At 43.0% G+C, this 22270-nt stretch overlaps 1 protein-coding gene across 5 annotated transcripts in view; it reads left to right on the top strand.

Moving 5' to 3' along the window:
- The window catches only part of LOC110514830 (dedicator of cytokinesis protein 1), a 611880-nt gene that overhangs the window by 184598 nt on the left and 405012 nt on the right, over positions 1–22270 (top strand). For all 5 annotated transcript variants that reach the window (XM_090217799.1, XM_090217795.1, XM_090217797.1 and 2 more), the window contains exons 23-24: positions 2751–2859; positions 9214–9284. In XM_090217799.1, the coding sequence (XP_090073925.1) occupies positions 2751–2859; positions 9214–9284 (180 nt within the window). The remainder of the gene's footprint in view (positions 1–2750; positions 2860–9213; positions 9285–22270) is intronic.

The raw sequence follows: 22270 nt of genomic DNA, 5'->3' as shown, positions 1-22270 counted from the left end.
TTGTGTCATGGGTAAGAACAGCCCTTAGCCGTGGTTGAGTCATGGGTAAGAACAGCCCTTAGCCGTGGTTGCGTCATGGGTAAGAACAGCCCTTAGTCGTGGTTGCGTCATGGGTAAGAACAGCCCTTAGCCGTGGTTGAGTCATGGGTAAGAACAGCCCTTAGCCGTGGTTGAGTCATCGGTAAGAACAGCCCTTAGCCGTGGTTGAGTCATGGGTAAGAACAGCCCTTAGCCGTGGTTGCGTCATGGGTAAGAACAACCCTTAGCCGTGGTTGCGTCATGGGTAAGAACAGCCCTTAGCCGTGGTTGAGTCACGGGTAAGAACAGCCCTTAGCCGTGGTTGAGTCACGGGTAAGAACAGCCCTTAGCCGTGGTTGAGTCATGGGTAAGAACAGCCCTTAGCCGTGGTTGAGTCATGGGTAAGAACAGCCCTTAGCCGTGGTTGAGTCATGGGTAAGAACAGCCCTTAGCCGTGGTTGAGTCATGGGTAATAACAGCCCTTAGCCGTGGTTGAGTCATGGGTAAGAACAGCCCTTAGCCGTGGTTGAGTCATGGGTAAGAACAGCCCTTAGCCGTGGTTGAGTCATGGGTAATAACAGCCCTTAGCCGTGGTTGAGTCATGGGTAAGAACAGCCCTTAGCCGTGGTTGAGTCATGGGTAAGAACAGCCCTTAGCCGTGGTTGAGTCATGGGTAAGAACAGCCCTTAGCCGTGGTTGAGTCATGGGTAATAACAGCCCTTAGCCGTGGTATACACCTTGTCTAGCCTGATTCCTTCATTATAAAACAGTTACAAAGCCTTGTACCTGGCGATCGCATCACATCAATAAATCACAGTACATGAACTGTTCTTCCCCCTGCGTAAAGTATTCCAGATGAATATGCTAATTAATTAATTCATATAAGTCTTTTGGTATGCCAGGACTTGCCGTTGTGTTTTTTTTTTTTTTTTTTTACCTTTATTTAACTAGGCAAGTCAGTTAAGAACAAATTCTTATTTTCAATGACGGCCTAGGAACAGTGGGTTAACTGCCTGTTCAGGGGCAGAACGACAGATTTGTACCTTGTCAGCTCGGGGGTTTGAACTTGCAACCTTCCAGTTACTAGTCCAACGCTCTAACCACTAGGCTACCCTGCCGCCTCTCCTCTTCTCCCTCCTACCTCCCGTCCGTCCGTCCATCCATCTCTCCTAACTCCCTGCCTCCGTCCGTCCATCCCATCTCTCCTATCCATCCATCCACCTCTCCTCTTCTCCCTCCTACCTCCCGTCCGTCCGTCCGTCCGTCTCTCCTAACTCCCTGCCTCCGTCCGTCCATCCCACCTCTCCTCTTCTCCCTCCTACCTCCCGTCCGTCCGTCCATCCATCTCTCCTAACTCCCTGCCTCCGTCCGTCCATCCCATCTCTCCTATCCATCCATCCATCTCTCCTCTTCTCCCTCCTACCTCCTGTCCGTCCGTCCATGTTTTCCCTGCTTTTGGCGCTGGAAGCAGACAGGCTGGAGTAGCCCGCTTGTTTTAGATGCTAACGATGATCAGCAATGATCAAGGTATTTTGATCTTGTTTGGTATTTGCATTGGGAACCCATGCAGAGCCTACAGTCAGTGGGCCCTGGTTTGATGGGTAGAGAACAGTGATATAACAATGACAGAGAAGTGGCCAACTGGCATCTGGCTACAGGGGGCCTGTTTACATCTCTGTGTGAGCTAACAGCAGGTCTCTGTGTGTGGAGGGACTTCATGAAAGGTCTCTAAATCATCGGTTTTAATTCCTCCTCTCCTCCCTTTTTCTCTCCACTTCTCTCTCTCTCCCACTCTCTTCCTCATTCTCTAATACCACCCCTCTCTCCTCTTATCCCTCTTCCCTCCATCTCTTTTCTCCCCATCCCTCTCTCCTCTCCCTCCATCCATCTCTCCTCTTCTCCCTCCTACCTCCCGTCCGTCCGTCCATCCATCTCTCCCTCCACCCATCTCTCCTCTTCTCCCTCCGTCTGTCCATCCATCTCTCCTCTCCCTCCATCCATCTCTCCTCTTCTCCCTCCTACCTCCCTCTGTCCATCCATCCATCTCTCCTAACTCCCTGCCTCCGTCCGTCCATCCCATCTCTCCTAACCATCCATCTCTCCTTTTCTCCCTCCTACCTCCCTCCCTCCATCCATCCATATCTCCTCTCCCTCCATCCATCTCTCCTCTCTCCCCATCCATCTCTCCTCTCCCTCCCTCCATCCATCTCTCCTCTTCTCCCTCCTAACTCCCTCCGTCCGTCCATCCATCTCTCCTCTCCCTCCATCCATCTCTCCTCTCTCCCCATCCATCTCTCCTCTCCCTACATCCGTCTCTCCTCTTCTCCCTCCTAACTCTCTCCATCCATCCATCGCTCCTCTTCTCCCTCTTACCTCCCTCTATCATCCATCTCTCCCTCCATCCATCTCTCCTCTTCTCCCTCTTAACTCCCTCCATCCATCCATCCATCTCTCCTCTCTCTCCATCCATCTCTCCTCTCCCTCCATCCATCTCTCCTCTCCCTCCATCCATCTCTCTTCTCTCCCCATCCATCTCTCCTCTCTCTCCATCCATCTCTCCTCTCTCTCCATCCATCTCTCCTCTCTCTCCATCCATCTCTCCTCTTCTCCCTCCTAACTCCCTCTGTCCATCCATACATCTCTCCACTTCCTCCCTCCCTCCCTCCATCCATCTCTCCTCTTCTCCCTCCTAACTCCCTCCGTCCGTCCATCCGTCTCTCCTCTCTCCCCAGACTGTATGAGAACAAAGGAGAAGCAGACTTCATGGAGTCCTTGAGGAATCTCTTCACTTCCTTCAATGACATGATGAACATCAACTCTGAGAACACAGGCATGGTGAAGGTAGGACATCAATCATATAGTCTGGCTCTGCTTCAGAGTGATGCCTTTTGTGTTTCCATGGTATTCTATGCATTCTGTCTCCCTGTGTAGATCAGTCTCTAGTTCCCATCTCATGTCCACTATGTGTCTATAGTAGAGGTCGACCAATTAGGATTTTTCAACACCAATACCGATTTATTGGAGGACCAAAAAAAAGCAGATACCGATTAATTGGCCTAATATTTTTTATTTATTTTTTAAATATATATATTTGTAATAATGACAATTACATCAATACTGAATGAACAATGAACACTTTTATTTGAACCTAATATAATACATAAATAAAATCTATTTAGTCTCAAATAAATAATGAAACATGTTCAATTTGGCTTACATAATGCAAAAACAAAGTGTTGGAGAAGAAAGTAAAAGTGCAATATGTGCCATGTATGAAAGCTAACGTTTAAGTTCCTTGCTCAGAACATGAGAACATATGAAAGCTGGTGGTTCCTTTTAACATGAGTCTTCAATATTCCCAGGTAAGAAGTTTCAGGTTGTAGTTATTATAGGAATTATAGGACTTATTTCTCTCTATACCATTTGTATGTTGTATGTCATATACCTTTGACTATTGGATGTTCTAATAGCCACTTTAGTATTGCCAGCCTAATCTCAGGAGTTGATAGGGTTGAAGTCATAACAGCTCTGTGCATCAAGCATTGCTAAGAGCTGCTGGCAAATGCAGTAAAGTTTGAATGAATGCTTACGAGCCTGCTGCTGCCTCAGTCAGACTGCTCTATCAAATCATAGACTTAATTATAACATAATGACACAGAAATACGAGCCTTAGGTCATTAATATGGTCAATTTCCAGAAACTATCAGTTTTGAAAACAAATCGTTTATTCTTTCAGTGAAATACGGAACCATTACGTATTTTATCTAACGGGTGGCATCCTTACGTCTAAATATTCCTGTTACATTGCACAACCTTCAATGTTATGTCATAATTACGTAAAATTCTGGCAAATTAGGCGGCAACGAGCCAGGCGGCCCAAACTATTGCATACACCCTGACTCTGCGTGCAACGAGCCAGGCGGCCCAAACTGTTGCATACACCCTGACTCTGCGTGCAACGAGCCAGACGGCCCAAACTGTTGCATATACCCTGACTCTGCGTGCAACGAGCCAGGCGGCCCAAACTGTTGCATACACCCTGACTCTGCGTGCAACGAGCCAGGCGGCCCAAACTATTGCATACACCCTGACTCTGCGTGCAACGAGCCAGGCGGCCCAAACTGTTGCATACACCCTGACTCTGCGTGCAACGAGCCAGGCGGCCCAAACTGTTGCATATACCCTGACTCTGCGTGCAACGAGCCAGGCGGCCCAAACTGTTGCATATACCCTGACTCTGTGTGCAACGAGCCAGGCGGCCCAAACTGTTGCATACACCCTGACTCTGCGTGCAACGAGCCAGGCGGCCCAAACTGTTGCATACACCCTGACTCTGCGTGCAACGAGCCAGGCGGCCCAAACTGTTGCATACACCCTGACTCTGCGTGCAACGAGCCAGGCGGCCCGAACTGTTGCATACACCCTGACTCTGCGTGCAACGAGCCAGGCGGCCCAAACTGTTGCATACACCCTGACTCTGCGTGCAACGAGCCAGGCGGCCCAAACTGTTGCATATACCCTGACTCTGTGTGCAACGAGCCAGGCGGCCCAAACTGTTGCATACACCCTGACTCTGCGTGCAACGAGCCAGGCGGCCCAAACTGTTGCATACACCCTGACTCTGCGTGCAACGAGCCAGGCGGCCCAAACTGTTGCATACACCCTGACTCTGCGTGCAACGAGCCAGGCGGCCCGAACTGTTGCATACACCCTGACTCTGCGTGCAACGAGCCAGGCGGCCCAAACTGTTGCATACACCCTGACTCTGTGTGCGATGAACGCAAGAGAAGTGACACAATTTCACCTGGTTAATGTTGCCTGCTAACCTGGATTTCTTTGAACTAAATATACAGGTTTAAACATATATATATACATCTGTGTATTGATTTTAAGATGTTTATGGTTGGGTACATTCGTTCAACGGTTGTACTTTTTTCGCGAATGCGTTTTTGTAAAAAATCATCCCCCGTTTGGCGAAGTTGAAGTAGGCTGTGATTCGATGATAAATTAACGGGCACCGCATTGACAAGCTGGTTAACCTCGTAATATCATCAACCACTAGTTAACTAGTGATTATGTGAATATTGATTGTTTTTTATAAGATGGAAGTTTAGTGCTAGCTAGCAATTTACCTTGGCTCCTTGCTGCACTCGCGTAACAGGTGGTCAGCAGTTTCCTCGTGGAACGCAATGTAATCGGCCATAATCGGCATCCAAAAAGGCTGATTACTGATTGAAATCGTCCCTAATTAATCGGTCCATATGTATCATGCTCTCCTAGGGGTAAAGGACAATATACAGAGCCAGTCAAGGGTTTTTTCTATATTGTTGTAGTATGTTCTACAATGTAGAATAACAGTGAAGACATCAAAACTATGAAATAGCACACATGGAATCATGCAGTAACTAAAAAAAACTGTTAAAACAAAAAATATTTTTTGAATTTTGATTCTTCTAAGTAGCCACCCTTTGCTTTGATGACAGCTTTGCACACTCTTGGCATTCTCTCAACCAGCTTCACGAGGAATGCTTTTCCAACAGTCTTGAAGGAGTTCCCACATATGCTGAGCACTTGTTGACTGCTTTTCCTTCACTTTGCGGTCCAACTAATCCCAAACCATCTCAATTGAGTGGAGGTCGGGTGATTGTGGAGGCCAGGTCATCTGATGCAGCACTCCATTACTTTCCTTCTTGGTCAAATAGCCCTTACACAGCCTGGAGGTGTGTTGGGTCATTGTCCTGTTGAAAAACAAATGATAGTCCCACTAAGCCCAAACCTGATGTGTTGGCGTATCGCTGCAGAATGCTGTGGTAGCCGTGCTGGATAAGTGTGTCTTGAATTCAAAATAAGTCACAGACAGTGTCACCAACAAAGCACCATCACACCTCCTCCTCCATGCTTCATGGTGGAACCCACACATGCGGAGATCATCCGTTCACCTACTCTGCATCTCACAAAGACACGGCAGTTGGAACCAAAAATCTCAAGTTTGGACTCCTCAGACCAAAGGTCAGATTTCCACCAGTCTAATGTCCATTGCTCTTGTTTCTTGGCCCAAGCAAGTCTCGTCTTCTATTGGTATCCTTTAGTAGTGGTTTCTATGCAACAATTCGACAATAAACTGCCTGATTCAAGCAGTCTCTGAACAGTTGATGTTGAGATGTGTCTGTTACTTTAACTCTGAAGCATTTATTTGGGCTGCAATCTGAGGTGCAGTTAACTCTAATGAACTTATCCTCTGCAGCAGAGCTAATTCTGGGTCTTCCTTTCCTGTGGCGGTCCTCATGAGAGCCAGTTTAATCACAGCGCTTGATGGTTTTACTGCATTTGAAGAAACGTTCAAAGTTCTTGAAAATTTCCCAGGATTGACTGACCTTCATGTCTTAAAGTAATGATGGACTGTCGTTTGTCTTTGCTTATTTGAGCTGTTCTTTTACCAAATAGGGCTATCTTCTGTATACCACCCTTGCCATGTCACAACATAACACAACTGATTGGCTCAAACGCATTAAGAAAGGAAAGAAATTCCACAAATTAACTTTTAACAAGGCACACCTGTTAATGGAAATGCATTCCAGGTGACTACCTCATGAAGCTGGTTGAGAGAATGCCAAGAGTGTGCAAAGCTGTCATCAAGGCAAAGGGTGGCTATTTGAAATATACAATATATTTTGATTTGTATAATTAACACTTTTTTGTTTACTACATGATTCCAAATGTGTTATTTCATAGTTTTCACTTATTATTCTACAATGCAGAAAATAGTAAAAAAAAAACTGGAATAAGTAGGTGTGTTCAGACTTTTGATTGGTACTGTATCTCCTATTGTTGTCTGTGTGTTGTTCCCCTCTGTGTTCATTGTCTTTTTGAATAGATCTCTCCATGTGCCTCCCTCCCCTCTGTGTTCATATGTATTTCTTCTGCAACTGTTATCTATGTCTGTGTTCTCTCTCTGACCTGTTCTGTGTCCCGACGCATCTCTCTCGCTCTCTCTTGTGCTCTCTATCACACTCTCTCTCTTGTGCTCTCTCTTGTGCTCTCTCTCACACTCTCTCTCTTGCACTCTCTGACCTGTTCTGTGTCCCGGGGCATCTATCTCTCTCTGACCTGGCCTGTTCTGTGTCCCGGGGCATCTCTGCGTTCCTCCTCTTTAGCTCCTCCTCAAGGTATTTTCTGATATCCCTCCTTTCCTCCCTCCCTCCCTCCCTAAATCCCCTCCCTACCGTTAGACTGTTAATCCTCTTCAACAGTGGCCATGTCCCCAATGGTACCTTATTTCCTCTTTGCTTATGGGCCCCGGTCAAAAGTATAGCACTATGGTCATTGGTACATAATGACTGATGGCTCTAGACAAGCATAATGACTGATGACTCTAGACAAGCATAATGACTCTAGACAAGCATAATGACTCTAGACAAGCATAATGACTCTAGACAAGCATAATGACTGATGCCTCTAGACAAGCATAATGACTGATGCCTCTAGACAAGCATAATGACTGATGGCTCTAGACAAGCATAATGACTGATGCCTCTAGACAAGCATAATGACTGATGCCTCTAGACAAGCATAATGACTGATGACTCTAGACAAGCATAATGACTGATGACTCTAGACAAGCATAATGACTGATGGCTCTAGACAAGCCTAATGACTGATGACTCTAGACAAGCATAACGACTGATGGCTCTAGACAAGCCTAATGACTGATGACTCTAGACAAGCATAACGACTGATGGCTCTAGACAAGCATAATGACTGATGGCTCTAGACAAGCATAATGACTGATGCCTCTAGACAAGCATAATGACTCTAGACAAGCGTAATGACTGATGGCTCTAGACAAGCATAATGACTGATGACTCTAGACAAGCATAATGACTGATGCCTCTAGACAAGCATAATGACTGATGACTAGACAAGCATAATGACCTATGACTCTAGACAAGCATAACGACTGATGGCTCTAGACAAGCATAATGACTGATGCCTCTAGACAAGCATAATGACTGATGCCTCTAGACAAGCATAATGACTGATGCCTCTAGACAAGCATAATGACTGATGACTAGACAAGCATAATGACCTATGACTCTAGACAAGCATAACGACTGATGGCTCTAGACAAGCATAATGACTGATGACTCTAGACAAGCATAATGACTGATGACTCTAGACAAGCCTAATGACTGATGGCTCTAGACAAGCCTAATGACTGATGACTCTAGACAAGCATAATGACTGATGACTCTAGACAAGCATAATGACTGATGACTCTAGACAAGCATAATGACTGATGACTCTAGACAAGCATAATGACTGATGCCTCTAGACAAGCCTAATGACTGATGACTCTAGACAAGCATAATGACTGATGACTCTAGACAAGCATAATGACTGATGACTCTAGACAAGCCTAATGACTGATGACTCTAGACAAGCATAATGACTGATGACTCTAGACAAGCATAATGACTGATGCCTCTAGACAAGCATAATGACTGATGACTCTAGACAAGCATAATGACTGATGACTCTAGACAAGCATAATGACTGATGACTCTAGACAAGCATAATGACTGATGACTCTAGACAAGCATAATGACTGATGACTCTAGACAAGCCTAATGACTGATGACTCTAGACAAGCATAACGACTGATGGCTCTAGACAAGCATAATGACTGATGACTCTAGACAAGCCTAATGACTGATGACTCAAGACAAGCATAACGACTGATGGCTCTAGACAAGCCTAATGACTGATGGCTCTAGACAAGCCTAATGACTGATGGCTCTAGACAAGCATAACGACTGATGGCTCTAGACAAGCCTAATGACTGATGACTCTAGACAAGCATAATGGCTCTAGACAAGCCTAATGACTGATGGCTCTAGACAAGCCTAATGACTGATGGCTCTAGACAAGCATAACGACTGATGGCTCTAGACAAGCCTAATGACTGATGACTCTAGACAAGCATAACGACTGATGGCTCTAGACAAGCATAATGACTCTAGACAAGCATAATGACTGATGACTCTAGACAAGCGTAACGACACATCCTGTCATACAAAATATTGTGATATTGTAGTTAACATTCAACATTCTAGTGAGGGCCAGGGTTGTTACCCAGTTGGTCATCTAATCACCTTTAAGATCAGGGATAATCCTAATCGTTTTTGTTTTGTCCAGGGTGCAGCGCTGAGATATGTCCCCACCATCGTGAACGACGTCAAACTGGTCTTCGATCCCAAGGAGCTCAGGTGGGTTTTCATCAGGGAAACTGCTGTTCCGTGGTGAATGTTTTAACACATCTGGTAATGTACACTATACACTCATGCTTTCACACTGTATATAACACACTTCTACAAGGCCATAACAGAGATGAGATTTACTTCTTATTCCCTCCACTGGCTGGGACTCCTGTTAGACTATACTGTAATGTCATTATCTGTGAATCCTGAATACTGTAATGTCATTATCTGTGACTCCTGAATACTGTAGTATCATTATCTGTGACTCCTGAATATTGTAATGCCATTATCTGTGACTCCTGACTACTGTAGTATCATTATCTGTGACTCCTGAATACTGTAGTGTCATTATCTGTGACTCCTGACTACTGTAGTATCATTATCTGTGACTCATGTTAGCCTATACTGTAATGTCATTATCTGTAACTCCTGAATACTGTAGTATCATTATCTGTGACTCCTGAATACTGTAATGCCATTATCTGTAACTCCTGAATACTGTAGTGTCATTATCTGTGACTCATGAATACTGTAATGTCATTATCTCTGACTCCTGAATACTGTAGTGTCATTATCTGTGACTCCTGAATACTGTAGTATCATTATCTGTGACTCCTGTTAGACTATACTGTAATGTCATTATCTGTGACTCCTGACTACTGTAATGCCATTATCTGTAACTCCTGAATACTGTAGTGTCATTATCTGTGACTCCTGAATACTGTAATGTCATTATCTGTGACTCATGTTAGCCTATACTGTAATGTCATTATCTGTAACTCCTGAATACTGTAATGCCATTATCTGTAACTCCTGAATACTGTAGTGTCATTATCTGTGACTCCTGAATACTGTAGTGTCATTATCTGTGACTCCTGAATACTGTAGTATCATTATCTGTGACTCCTGTTAGACTATACTGTAATGTCATTATCTGTGACTCCTGACTACTGTAATGCCATTATCTGTAACTCCTGAATACTGTAGTGTCATTATCTGTGACTCCTGAATACTGTAATGTCATTATCTGTGACTCCTGAATACTGTAATGCCATTATCTGTGACTCATGAATACTGTAATGTCATTATCTCTGACTCCTGAATACTGTAGTGTCATTATCTGTGACTCCTGAATACTGTAGTATCATTATCTGTGACTCCTGTTAGACTATACTGTAATGTCATTATCTGTGACTCCTGACTACTGTAATGCCATTATCTGTAACTCCTGAATACTGTAGTGTCATTATCTGTGACTCCTGAATACTGTAATGTCATTATCTGTGACTCCTGAATACTGTAATGCCATTATCTGTGACTCCTGAATACTGTAGTGTCATTATCTGTGACTCCTGCTAGACTATACTGTAATGTCCTTATCTGTGACTCCTGAATACTGTAATGCCATTATCTGTGACTCCTTAATACTCTAGTGTCATTATCTGTGACTCCTGAATACTGTAGTATCATTATCTTTGACTCCTGAATACTGTAATGTCATTATCTGTGACTCCTGTTCCACTGTACTGTGGTGTCATTATCTGTGACTCCTGAATACTGTAGTCATTATCTGTGACTCCTGTTCGACTGTACTGTAGTGTCATTATCTGTGACTCCTGAATACTGTAGTCATTATCTGTGACTCCTTTTTCGACTGTACTGTAGTGTCATTTTCTGTGACTCCTGAATACTGTAGTCATTCTCTGTGACTCCTGTTCGACTGTACTGTGGTGTCATTATCTGTGACTCATGTATACTGTATTGTCATTATCTGTGACTCCTGAATACTGTAGTCATTATCTGTGACTCCTCTTCGACTGTACTGTAGTGTCATTTTCTGTGACTCCTGTATACTGTATTGTCATTATCTGTGACTCCTGTTCGACTGTACTGTGGTGTCATTATCTGTGACTCCTGAATACTGTAGTCATTATCTGTGACTCCTGTTCGACTGTACTGTAGTGTCATTATTTGTGACTCCTGAATACTGTAGTCATTCTCTGTGACTCCTGTTCGACTTTACTGTGGTGTCATTATCTGTGACTCATATATACTTTATTATCATTATCTGTAACTCCTGAATACTGTAGTCATTATCTGTGACTCGTGTTCGACTGTGCTGTAGTGTCATTATCTGTGACTCGTGTTCGACTGTGCTGTAGTGTCATTATCTGTGACTCGTGTTCGACTGTGCTGTAGTGTCATTATCTGTGACTCGTGTTCGACTGTGCTGTAGTGTCATTATCTGTACATGTAAGGATGCCCGAAGCTAAGGAAGAGGTGCAGGAGTGAATCTGAAAAAGCTGTAAGTTACAAAGTCAATCTAAGAAATCTAAGACACGTGTAAATGATTTGACTGATTAAGGTAAAGCGCTCTGACATGGAAGAGAGAGACTAAAGAGCCTTGCTCAATGGGTTTGTCTTTTGTCTTTGAAATTACATTCCGTGTTTTAGAGATTGTCTCCCCTTTATTTTTTTGGGGGGGGGGCGATTACCTTTAACAATTGGTTTGGATTAAAGAACGGATTTGATATTGTGGCTTGTGCAGTGTGAGTGGTCACACCTCGTTATCCTCGAGCTACTTACCTTTAGGCTATGTGCTTCTCACACACACACACGCACGCACGCACGCACGCACGCACGCACGCACGCACGCACGCACACCACTTAACATTCACCAGCTGTACCATGTGGGTTGGTTATATATAGTCCCGGTTGCCGTGGGAACGTGAAACTGCTGCTTCACCAACAGTGCAGTGGTTAATCTGACCTGCCATGAATGTTATATCATTGTATTGTATTGATTTAATTTGACAAAATAACATTTTAATTAGAAAAGCTTTTATAAAGGTGCACATCAAGGTTTTGGCAATATATCAATGTATCACTAGATCAATATATCAATGTATCAATGTATCACTAGATCACTAGATCAATGTATCACTAGATCACTAGATCAATGTATCACTAGATCAATATATCAATGTATCACTAGATCAATGTATCACTAGATCAATATATCACTGGATCACTGGATTAATAGATTAATAGGACCCTAGATTAATAGTACCCTAGATTAATAGGACACTAGATTAATAGGACACTAGATTAATAGGACACTAGATTAATAGGACACTAGATTAATAGGACACTAGATTAATAGAACACTAGATTAATAGGACACGAGATTAATAGGACACGAGATTAATAGATCACTAGATTAATAGGACACTAGATTAATAGATCACTGTACACTAGATTAATAGATCACTAGGACACTATATCAATAGATCACTGGATCACTAGATGAATAGGACACTAGATGAATAGGACACTAGATCAATATATCACTAGATTAATATATCACTAGATTAATATATCACTAGATTAATATATCACTAGATTAATATATCACTAGATTAATAGATCACTAGATTAATATATCACTAGATTAATAGATCACTAGATTAATATATCACTAGATTAATATATCACTAGATTAATATATCACTAGATTAATATATCACTAGATTAATATATCACTAGATTAATATATCACTAGATTAATATATCACTAGATTAATATATCACTAGATTAATATATCACTAGATTAATATATCACTAGATTAATATATCACTAGATTAATATATCACTAGATTAATATATCACTAGATTAATAGATCACTAGATTAATATATCACTAGATTAATATATCACTAGATTAATATATCACTAGATTAATATATCACTAGATTAATAGGACACAAGATTAATAGGACACTAGATTAATAGGACACTAGATTAATAGGACACTAGATTAATAGGACACCAGATTAATAGGACACGAGAATAATATATCACTAGATTAATATATCACTAGATTAATATATCACTAGATCAATAGATCACTAGATTAATATATCACTAGATTAATAGATCACTAGAATAATATATCACTAGATCAATATATCACTAGATTAATATATCACTAGATCAATATATCACTAGATTAATATATCACTAGATTAATATATCACTAGATTAATAGATCACTAGATCAATATATCACTAGATTAATATATCACTAGATTAATATATCACTAGATTAATAGATCACTAGATTAATATATCACTAGATTAATAGATCACTAGATCAATATATCACTAGATTAATATATCACTAGATTAATAGATCACTAGATCAATATATCACTAGATTAATATATCACTAGATTAATATATCACTAGATTAATATATCACTAGATTAATAGATCACTAGATTAATATATCACTAGATTAATATATCACTAGATTAATAGATCACTAGATTAATATATCACTAGATTAATATATCACTAGATTAATATATCACTAGATTAATATATCACTAGATTAATAGATCACTAGATCAATATATCACTAGATTAATATATCACTAGATTAATAGATCACTAGATCAATATATCACTAGATTAATATATCACTAGATTAATATATCACTAGATTAATATATCACTAGATTAATATATCACTAGATTAATATATCACTAGATTAATAGATCACTAGATTAATATATCACTAGATTAATAGATCACTAGATCAATATATCACTAGATTAATATATCACTAGATTAATAGATCACTAGATCAATATATCACTAGATTAATATATCACTAGATTAATATATCACTAGATTAATATATCACTAGATTAATAGATCACTAGATTAATATATCACTAGATTAATATATCACTAGATTAATATATCACTAGATTAATATATCACTAGATTAATAGGACACAAGATTAATAGGACACAAGATTAATAGGACACTAGATTAATAGGACACTAGATTAATAGGACACTAGATTAATAGGACACGAGAATAATATATCACTAGACTAATAGATCCCTAGATTAATATATCACTAGATTAATATATCACTAGATTAATATATCACTAGATTAATATATCACTAGATTAATATATCACTAGATTAATATATCACTAGATTAATATATCACTAGATTAATAGATCACTAGATCAATATATCACTAGGACACTAAATTAATAGATCACTAGGACACTAGACTAATAGATCACTAGATTCATATATCACTAGATTAATAGATCACTAGATCAATATATCACTAGGACACTAAATTAATAGATCACTAGGACACTAGAGTAATAGATCACTAGATTCATATATCACTAGATCAATATATCACTAGATTAATAGGACCCTAGATTAATAGGACACTAGATTAATAGGACACTAGATTAATAGATCACTAGATTAATATATCACTAGATTAATATATCACTAGATTAATATATCACTAGATTAATATATCACTAGATTAATATATCACTAGATTAATAGATCACTAGATTAATAGATCACTAGATTAATAGATCACTAGATTAATATATCACTAGATTAATATATCACTAGATCAATAGGACACAAGATTAATAGGACACTAGATTAATAGGACACAAGATTAATAGGACACTAGATTAATAGGACACTAGATTAATAGGACACGAGAATAATATATCACTAGATTAATAGATCAATAGATTATGAGATCGCTAGATTAATAGATCGCTGGATTATGAGATCACTAGATTACTAGAACACAAGATTAATAAATCACTAGATTAATAGATCACTCGATTAATAGATCACTCAATTCATAGGTTAATAGATCACTAGATTCATATATCACTAGATCACTAGATCACTAGATCACTAGATCAATATATCACTAGATTAATATATCACTAGATTAATATATCACTAGATTAATATATCACTAGATTAATATATCACTAGATTAATATATCACTAGACTAATATATCACTAGATTAATATATCACTAGATTAATATATCACTAGATTAATATATCACTAGATTAATATATCACTAGATTAATATATCACTAGATTAATATATCACTAGATTAATATATCACTAGATTAATAGATCACTAGATTAATAGATCACTAGATTAATAGATCACTAGATCACTAGAATAATAGGTCACTAGGACACTAGATTACTAGATCACTAGATCACTAGATCACTAGATTACTAGATTACTAGATTAATAGATCACTAGGACAATATATTAATATATCACTAGATTAATGGATCACTAGATTAATAGATCACTAGATGAATGGATCACTAGATGAATGGATCACTAGATGAATGGATCACTAGATTACTAGATTACTAGATTACTAGGACACTCGATTAATAGTCACTAGGACACTAGATGAATAGATCACTAGGACACTAGATGAATAGATCACTAGGACACTAGATGAATAGATCACTAGGACACTAGATGAATAGATCACTAGGACACTAGATGAATAGATCACTAGGACACTAGATGAATAGATCACTAGGACACTAGATGAATAGATCACTAGGACACTAGATGAATAGATCACTAGGACACTAGATGAATAGATCACTAGGACACTAGATGAATAGATCACTAGGACACTAGATGAATAGATCACTAGGACACTAGATGAATAGATCACTAGGACACTAGATGAATAGATCACTAGGACACTAGATGAATAGATCACTAGGACACTAGATGAATAGATCACTAGGACACTAGATTAATAGATCACTAGGACACTCCAGTTTTACAGACTAGCTGATGTGATATTGTAACATAAGGGTCTGTTTTTGTTATACATCCATGGATTTAGTTTGAAGCCTCAACCTGAGATGTTCGTCCTTATTCACTAGCGTCCTGTTCTACATTCATGAAGCTGAGCTCTTCAACTGCTCACGCAGAACAAATTCTAGCCTACGTTGACTGAATGTTAAACATGATGTTCTGACGTTATACATGCAGAACTGTGGCTGGGCCCAAATTGGGTCCTGAGCAAATTACTGCACTACAGAGTGAACAGGGTGCCTGCTGTACTGCACTATAGAGGGAATATGGTGCCCGTTGGGAAGTGTCATGTGACCAGACAGGTCTGTATTAGTGAAGGGTCATGTGACCAGACAGGTCTGTATTAGTGAAGGGTCATGTGACCAGACAGGTCTGTATTAGTGAAGTGTCATGTGACCACACAGGTCTGTATTAGTGAAGGGTCATGTGACCAGACAGGTCTGTATTAGTGAAGGGTCATGTGACCAGACAGGTCTGTATTAGTGAAGGGTCATGTGACCAGACAGGTCTGTATTAGTGAAGTGTCATGTGACCACACAGGTCTGTATTAGTGAAGGGTCATGTGACCAGACAGGTCTGTATTAGTGAAGGGTCATGTGACCAGACAGGTCTGTATTAGTGAAGGGTCATGTGACCAGACAGGTCTGTATTAGGGAAGGGTCATGTGACCAGACAGGTCTGTATTAGTGAAGGGTCATGTGACCAGACAGGTCTGTATTAGTGAAGGGTCATGTGACCAGACAGGTCTGTATTAGTGAAGGGTCATGTGACCAGACAGGTCTGTATTAGGGAAGGGTCATGTGACCAGACAGGTCTGTATTAGGGAAGGGTCATGTGACCAGACAGGTCTGTATTAGGGAAGTGACTTTGGGACATTGTCCTGTCTAAACTCTGTACTGGAAGGACATGACATTTTGTCCATAATGCCTTGCGGTTAAGGGTATGCTGTCCCTCTGAAACGGTTTCAACGTTTTAAAGGGCATATTCAGAGGAACACATCACCGTGGTTATTGTGCTGTTGAAAAAGACCATCTCAATGTACAGCATTCCATAGACATCACTCTCTGACCACCTCTCCACCCAGACAGACTGGCTAGTCACTATCTGACCCACCTCTCTACCCAGACAGACTGGCTAGTCACTATCTGACCACCTCTCCACCCAGACAGACTGGCTAGTCACTATCTGACCCACCTCTCTACCCAGACAGACTGGCTAGTCACTATCTGACCACCTCTCCACCCAGACAGACTGGCTAGTCACTATCTGACCCACCTCTCTACCCAGACAGACTGGCTAGTCACTATCTGACCACCTCTCCACCCAGACAGACTGGCTAGTCACTATCTGACCCACCTCTCTACCCAGACAGACTGGCTAGTCACTATCTGACCACCTCTCCACCCAGACAGACTGGCTAGTCACTATCTGACCCACCTCTCTACCCAGACAGACTGGCTAGTCACTATCTGACCACCTCTCCACCCAGACAGACTGGCTAGTCACTATCTTACCCACCTCTCTACCCAGACAGACTGGCTAGTCACTATCTGACCACCTCTCTACCCAGACAGACTGGCTAGTCACTATCTGACCACCTCTCCACCCAGACAGACTGGCTAGTCACTATCTGACCACCTCTCCACCCAGACAGACTGGCTAGTCACTATCTGACCACCTCTCCACCCAGACAGACTGGCTAGTCACTATCTGACCACCTCTCTACCCAGACAGACTGGCTAGTCACTATCTGACCACCTCTCTACCCAGACAGACTGGCTAGTCACTATCTGACCACCTCTCCACCCAGACAGACTGGCTAGTCACTATCTGACCACCTCTCTACCCAGACAGACTGGCTAGTCACTATCTGACCACCTCTCTACCCAGACAGACTGGCTAGTCACTATCTGACCACCTCTCCACCCAGACAGACTGGCTAGTCACTAACTGACCACCTCTCTACCCAGACAGACTGGCTAGTCACTATCTGACCACCTCTCTACCCAGACAGACTGGCTAGTCACTATCTGACCACCTCTCTACCCAGACAGACTGGCTAGTCACTATCTGACCACCTCTCTACCCAGACAGACTGGCTAGTCACTATCTGACCCACCTCTCTACCCAGACAGACTGGCTAGTCACTATCTGACCACCTCTCTACCCAGACAGACTGGCTAGTCACTATCTGACCAAGTTGCAAAGTCGGAAGCCCCGCCTAATTCTAGAATTGTATTTTAAAACTATCCTCAACCACACTGCTAACCTCATGCCTAACCTCAACCACACGTCTAACCTCATGCCTAACCTCAACCACACTGCTAATCTCATGCCTAACCTTAGCCACACTGCTAACCTCATGCCTAACCTCAACCACACTGCTAACTTCATGCCTAACCTCAACCACACGTCTAACCTCATGCCTAACCTCAACCACACTGTTAAACTCATGCCTAACCTTAGCCACACTGCTAATCTCATACCTAACCTTAGCCACACTGCTAACCTCATGCCTAACCTTAGCCACACTGCTAACCTCATGCCTAACCTTTAGCCACACTGCTAACCTCATGCCTAACCTTTAGCCACACTGCTAACCTCATGCCTAACCTTAGCCACACTGCTAACCTCATGCCTAACCTTAGCCACACTGCTAACCTCATGCCTAACCTTAGCCACACTGCTAACCTCATGCCTAACCTTAACCATACTGCTAACCTCATGCCTAACCTTAACCATACTGCTAACCTCATGCCTAACCTCAACCACACTGCTAACCTCATGCCTAACCTCAACCACACAGCTAACCTCTTGTCTAACCTCAACCACACTTCTAACCTCATGCCTAACCTCAACCACACTGCTAACCTCATGCCTAACCTCAACCACACTGCTAATCTCATGCCTAACCTCAACCACACTGCTAACCTCATGCCTAACCTCAACCACACTGCTAACCTCATGCCTAACCTCAACCACACTGCTAATCTCATGCGTAACCTCAACCACACTGCTAACCTCATGCCTAACCTTTAGCCACACTGCTAACCTCATGCCTAACCTCAACCATACTGCTAACATCATGCCTAACCTTAACCATACTGCTAACCTCATGGCTAACCTCATGGCTAACCTCAAGCATTTCGCTACACTCGCATTAACATCTGCTAACCATGTGTATGTGACAAATAAAATTTGATTTGATTTGATTTGAACCACACTGCTAACCTCATGCCTAACCCCAACCACACTGCTAACCTCATGCCTAACCTTTAGCCACACTGCTAACCTCATGCCTAACCTCAACCACACTGCTAACCTCATGCCTAACATTTAGCCACACTGCTAACCTCATGCCTAACATTTAGCCACACTGCTAACCTCATGCCTAACCTTAGCCACACTGTGGCTCATTCCAAACGTCGTAAATTGTTGGTTATCTACACGAACCCAGTCTTCACTATGAGTCATCCATACATCAATTGTCTTGTATCATTTATTTATTACTAGCTAAGTAATTCACAGAAATGCATAAACAAACAAACAAGGTACATTTAATGATAGGAGGTTGTGCCCCTAGTGGGTTAAACCGGTATTGTGGCTTGTTAGACAGAAGGGGAAGTGGGGGTCGACTAAGAAGTCACTACAAAGTGATAATTATAACAATTGAAATGCTAATCCTTTACACATGAACACTCACTCATTCGTGAACAATTGCAATCAATATATATATTTACGCTCAGTGTGTCGTCTTGATCGCTGGTGAAAAGTTCATTTATTTTGTAGAATTGTCCGTCTCTCTCTCCCTCTCTCTCTCGTTTGTGGTTAGAGGGGATTGTTCAGAGTGACATTCCTTTTAGAATGGATGTTTCAGCGGTTGTCGTTCTTCGAGTTCAATGATACCGAATTCCTAGCTGCAGACTAGTAATTAATATCAAAGACTTGTTCTCATTCTGTCGGTATCGATAGTCTAAGAGTTTAACCACGTGGTATGGTTAAAATATTCAGCAATGGTCTTACAACCTTTGTACTCCCTTGATTAAGAGAAACATGGTCTGCAACCTTTAGCCATCTCGTAATTGAGGTAAGCTCGGTCTGCTGATCATTTCTCAAAGTTGGGTTTTATTCAGAATGGCAGAAAAGGGGCTGTCCCAGGAGGCCTGACCCTAACTGGGCTCAGGGGCGGTCCAGGATGTCTGACCCTAACTGGGCTCAGGGGCGGTCCAGGATGTCTGACCCTAACTGGGCTGAGGGGCGGTCCAGGATGTCTGACCCTAACTGGGCTCAGGGGCGGTCCAGGATGTCTGACCCTAACTGGGCTCAGGGGCGGTCCCAGGAGGCCTGACCCTAACTGGGCTCAGGGGCAGTCCAGGATGTCTGGCCCTAACTAGGCTCAGGGGCAGTCCAGGAGGCCTGACCCTAACTGGGCTCAGGGGCAGTCCAGGATGTCTAGCCCTAACTAGGCTCAGGGGCGGTCCAGGATGTCTGACACTAACTGGGCTGAGGGGCGGTCCAGGAGGCCTGACCCTAACTGGGCTGAGGGGCGGTCCAGGAGGCCTGACCCTAACTGGGCTGAGGGGCGGTCCAGGATGTCTGACCCTAACTGGGCTCAGGGGCGGTCCTCTGATTTAGTTCAAATCAAAAGGGAATTGTGTTTTTCTTCATTAAACAGTCCAACATCATATTACACCATTATACAAACAGTATCATCCTCACTCATTCATCTTATACAACAATTAGATGTAAACCTCATATCTGAGGCTATTATATAAACAGCGTTATGGTAATGTGGCCACACCGTCTCCCATGAGCTTCCCCAAGTTGTGACAAACGGACCAGTTCGTCGCTGGATTCTTCACCCATCTTTTATACTTTCTCCGGAACATGAAATTTGTTCGTACCTCAAGTTCTGTGAGGTGGAAGGATTTCCTTTGTTCTCCATGAAAAACAACTCTCTATAACTGTGTGTCCATGAGGTCTTCTCAGGAATTTACGACCTCTGAACACAGCAGCCTAGTTGAAGGAGGCAAGTGGGAGGCAGGGAGAGGGGGATGGGATTGCTATACCCAAAGAGGCCAATGTCATGACACCTCCTTCCCTCCTCTTCTCCTCTCCTCCCTTCCTCCTCTTCTGCCCTCCTCTCCTCCCTTCCACCTCTTCTATCCTCCTCTCCTCCCTCCTCTTCTATCCTACTCTCCTCCCTCCTCTTCTATCCTCCTCCCCTCCCTCCCTCCCTCCCTCCCTCCCTCCCTCCCTCCCTCCCTCCCTCCCTCCCTCCCTCCCTCCCTCCCTCCCTCCCTCCCTCCCTCCCTCCCTCCCTCCCTCCCTCCCTCCCTCCTCTTCTATCCTCCTCCCTCCCTCCTCTTCTATCCTCCTCTCCTCCCTCCCTCCTCTTCTATCCCCCTCCCTCCCTCCCTCCCTCCCTCCCTCCCTCCCTCCCTCCCTCCCTCCCTCCCCTCCCTCCCTCCCTCCCTCCCTCCCTCCCTCCCTCCCTCCCTCCCTCCCTCCTCTTCTATCCTCCTCTCCTCCCTCCCTCCTCTTCTATCCTCCTCTCCTCCCTCCCTCTTCTTCTATCCCCATCTCCTCCCTCCTGTCCTCCCTCCCTCCCTCCCTCCCTCCCTCCCTCCCTCCCTCCCTCCCTCCCTCCCTCCCTCCCTCCCTCCCTCCCTCCCTCCCTCCCTCCCTCCCTCCCTCCCTCCCTCCTCTATCCTCCTCTCCTCCCTCCCTCCTCTATCCTCCTCTCCTCCCTCCCTCCTCTATCCCCCTCTCCTCCCTCCATCTATCCCCCTCTCCTCCCTCCCTCTATCCCCCTCTCCTCCCTCCCTCTATCCCCCTCTCCTCACTCCCTCCCTCCCTCCTCTTCTCCCCTCCTCTCCATCCTCTTCTCCCCTGGTCTCCTGTTCCCCACGGTGTCCAGTGTTAAAGCCAGAAAACACCTGAATACAAAGTTCAAACAGTGTCATTTTCCCCACCTGCTGTGTCCCTGGCTTCTTTTCTAATCACAGATTACAGTGTTCAGCTGGCCTTTCTGTGTAGCTGTGCTCTCTACTTTCCACCCAGCTCCCGTTTCCTGTTTCCTGACAGCGCCGTCAGGGCAAAGCTGTTCTATCAGAGCCGAAGGAAAGGAAGGTGGAGGGCCAAGCTTTCTGCTTTTCTTCCGCACCGACAGAAGAGCAGGGGATTAGTTGCTCCAGTTGTCAACACAAACCTGGCTGAGGAGAAGAGAGGGATGAATTGAGGCCACGCTGAGAATGTTTCATCCCTTGCCA

This window comes from Oncorhynchus mykiss, chromosome 23 (genome assembly GCF_057628025.1).
Source record: "Oncorhynchus mykiss isolate SJ-2025 chromosome 23, ASM5762802v1, whole genome shotgun sequence".
Taxonomy (NCBI): domain Eukaryota; kingdom Metazoa; phylum Chordata; class Actinopteri; order Salmoniformes; family Salmonidae; genus Oncorhynchus; species Oncorhynchus mykiss.
Note: the sequence above shows the minus strand (reverse complement) of the source record. Positions and strands in the feature narration are given on the sequence as shown.